The 2,780-nt window shown below is 30.9% G+C and overlaps 1 protein-coding gene across 3 annotated transcripts in view; it reads left to right on the top strand.

Annotated features, from left to right (window-relative positions):
• LOC107610075 (MLO protein homolog 1) overlaps positions 640-2,780 on the top strand; it is a 5,137-nt gene continuing 2,996 nt past the window's right edge. Inside the window, exons 1-10 of one of the 3 annotated variants that reach the window (XM_016312147.2) lie at positions 640-891; positions 1,033-1,081; positions 1,163-1,401; positions 1,523-1,639; positions 1,766-1,826; positions 1,911-1,996; positions 2,075-2,149; positions 2,228-2,316; positions 2,430-2,479; positions 2,583-2,623. In XM_016312147.2, the coding sequence (XP_016167633.1) occupies positions 760-891; positions 1,033-1,081; positions 1,163-1,401; positions 1,523-1,639; positions 1,766-1,826; positions 1,911-1,996; positions 2,075-2,149; positions 2,228-2,316; positions 2,430-2,479; positions 2,583-2,623 (939 nt within the window). In that variant the 5' untranslated portion in view covers positions 640-759. Of the gene's footprint in view, positions 892-1,023; positions 1,082-1,162; positions 1,402-1,522; positions 1,640-1,765; positions 1,827-1,910; positions 1,997-2,074; positions 2,150-2,227; positions 2,317-2,429; positions 2,480-2,582; positions 2,624-2,780 lie in introns of all 3 variants that reach the window. The other 2 variants (XM_016312146.2, XM_016312148.2) reach the window with 2 other exon arrangements.

The raw sequence follows: 2,780 nt of genomic DNA, 5'->3' as shown, positions 1-2,780 counted from the left end.
TTATAAAATAAAAATTTTTTATTAAAAATATAAAAAAAATTTAAATTTTTAATATATTTATTAAATAAAAACATTTAAAATTTTACACTAGTGATAAATTTATTATGTACCTCAAAAATATATGTTAGTTAAACCCTTTATTTATTAGATAATACGTGATGGTATATTCAAGAATAAGTCACACCATACTCAAAAAAGAATAAAATTTTCGCGATTTCTTCTATGAGACCATCTCCAGCTTATGATATAGTTGTTAGGTACAAGTATAATAGTTCTTAGTTAGATATTTTTGTAATAAAGTTAATATAAGTTTTAAGTAGTTTCCAATATACAAACTCACAATTCACACACACAGAGACAATCGAGTAACAAGAAATCATGAAAAAACAGTCCAAAGGACACGTTCCACTTTCTACTAAATGATTAATTAAATAATTGGGGTAACAATACAAAGCTTTGCTAATTTGCTTGTTCAGCTACGATAAGAGCATATATAAATCGTAAAATTCCAAAGGCCGGCTAAAACTGGAACAATGTTATTATTATTATTATTATTATTATTATTATTATATAATGTTAGTTTTGTTATATATTATTATAAATAAGGTGAGTGGTTCCCGCCAGAGTGATAACCAATACTACGGTCTCAGCAGATAAAACTCAGAAGCATATGACAAAAACATTATTCTATGATTTATGTATAACTAGAGATATTGCATTGGTGAATAATCTCTTTCTGGCAAAACTAACTAGGCAACAATGGCTGGAGGAGAGGGAGGAGCAGGAGAAAGATCTCTTCAGGAAACACCCACTTGGGCAGTGGCTGTGGTGTGCAGTGTCTTTGTCATCCTCTCTGTCTTAATTGAACATGGAATCCATTCTCTTGGAAAGGTAATGCCTTAAACCACTTCTTCCAAAAATTTTAATTGATAGGAGAAAACGGTTATATCTTTAATACTTATGTTGTGCGATCAATTAACTAGTAGTGATTTTCTAACAACATAGTATATATATACATGATAGTGGTTTCAGAAAAAGCAAAAGAAGGCAATGAATGAAGCCTTGGAGAAGATCAAATCAGGTAATTAATTAAGTCATAAGCTTATGTGTAATATATGTACATATAGTGGAGTGAGTCCAAAATGATTTGAATTTGTTGCAGAATTAATGCTGTTAGGATTCTTATCGCTTCTACTTACATTTGGAACAAATTATATAAAGAAAATATGCATCCCTCACAGTATTGGGGACACCATGCTTCCATGCAAGAAGGTGGTTTCACATGGTGGTGATGGTAGGAGACGCTTGCTTTCTTTTGAGACGGAGGACGACAATGATGTGTTGTCATGGCGTCGCATTCTAGCAACTTCTATCTCCGGCGACGACTATTGCTCAACCAAAGTCAGGGACAATCAACTTTCAAATTATAACTTACAATTATATCAGAATAAAAAATACTACAAAAATTAGTCACCATATATTATATATGAGAAATTAAATTCCTATTTTGTTGGCAAGGCAGGGTAAAGTGCCACTGATATCTGCTTCAGGGTTGCACCAGTTGCATATATTTGTATTCGTCCTCGCTGTTTCTCACATTTTCTACAGCGTCATGACTATGGTCCTATCTCAAGCAAAAGTAAGTTTAATAAATAAACTTACATACATCATCAAATTTTGTTATTTAATCGCTCTATATAGTTAATCAATTATGAATTGATGTTTGTGGTTCTTGGTTGGCTTATTATATGAACTTTCTTAACAGATGAAGAAATGGAAGTCTTGGGAAGCAGAGACATCCTCCTTGGAGTATCAATTTTCAAATGGTAATTTTATCAGATGATAGTCGTATATATGCTTATTAATCTTATTACTATTATTATATACTAATAATATTGGTCTCGTGTTAGATCCTGCAAGATTCAGGTTAGCACATCAAACATCATTTGTTAAGCAACATTCAGGGTGGTCTAGGATGCCCGGAATTCGATGGATTGTGAGTTCTACTTCCATCAATTCTTTCAATCACTACAAATAATAATAAGAAACTCAAAATATGCATACAATAATGTAGGTGGCGTTCTTCAGGCAATTCTTTGCATCTGTGACCAAAGTTGATTACATGACTATGCGACATGGATTTATAAATGTATGTGCTAAGTAATTATTGCAAGCTTATTATGGTTGAGTTCTATTTGATATCTGAGTTCATTATAATTAATAACAGGCACATCTTGGTCCCAATAGCAAATTCAACTTCCATAAGTATATCAAAAGATCTATGGAGGACGATTTTAAAGTGGTTGTTGGTATCAGGTAGATTGTTATACATATATGTATGTGTGTGTGTGTGTCTGTGTGTGTGATGTGTCATCTTAGCTTCTTGTTAATGTTAATAATTTTGATGTTAATGTTTTCTTGTTTTGCAGTATGCCACTTTGGGTTTCTGCTATCATCTTTCTGCTTTTAAACGTTTATAGTAATATTCTTGCTCTCTTTCAAACACACTCATAAGCATATTACTTCCCATATTGGAGGCTTACTTAATTAACGTTAATTAATTAATTACTGTATTCTTGCAGAATGGAACACGCTCACCTGGCTCTCATTCATCCCATTAGTGGTAATTAGCAATTGTGATCGTGAAACTGAAACCATTACTACTATTAATAACTTTTTAATGTGTATATATATATATATATATATATATATATATATATATATATATATATATATAAAATATATTTATATACAATTAAAATTTGTATATATTTTTTTTT

The sequence above is a fragment of the Arachis ipaensis genome, chromosome B07, assembly GCF_000816755.2.
Source record: "Arachis ipaensis cultivar K30076 chromosome B07, Araip1.1, whole genome shotgun sequence".
Classification (NCBI taxonomy): domain Eukaryota; kingdom Viridiplantae; phylum Streptophyta; class Magnoliopsida; order Fabales; family Fabaceae; genus Arachis; species Arachis ipaensis.
This window is presented reverse-complemented; position numbering and strand designations above follow the sequence as displayed.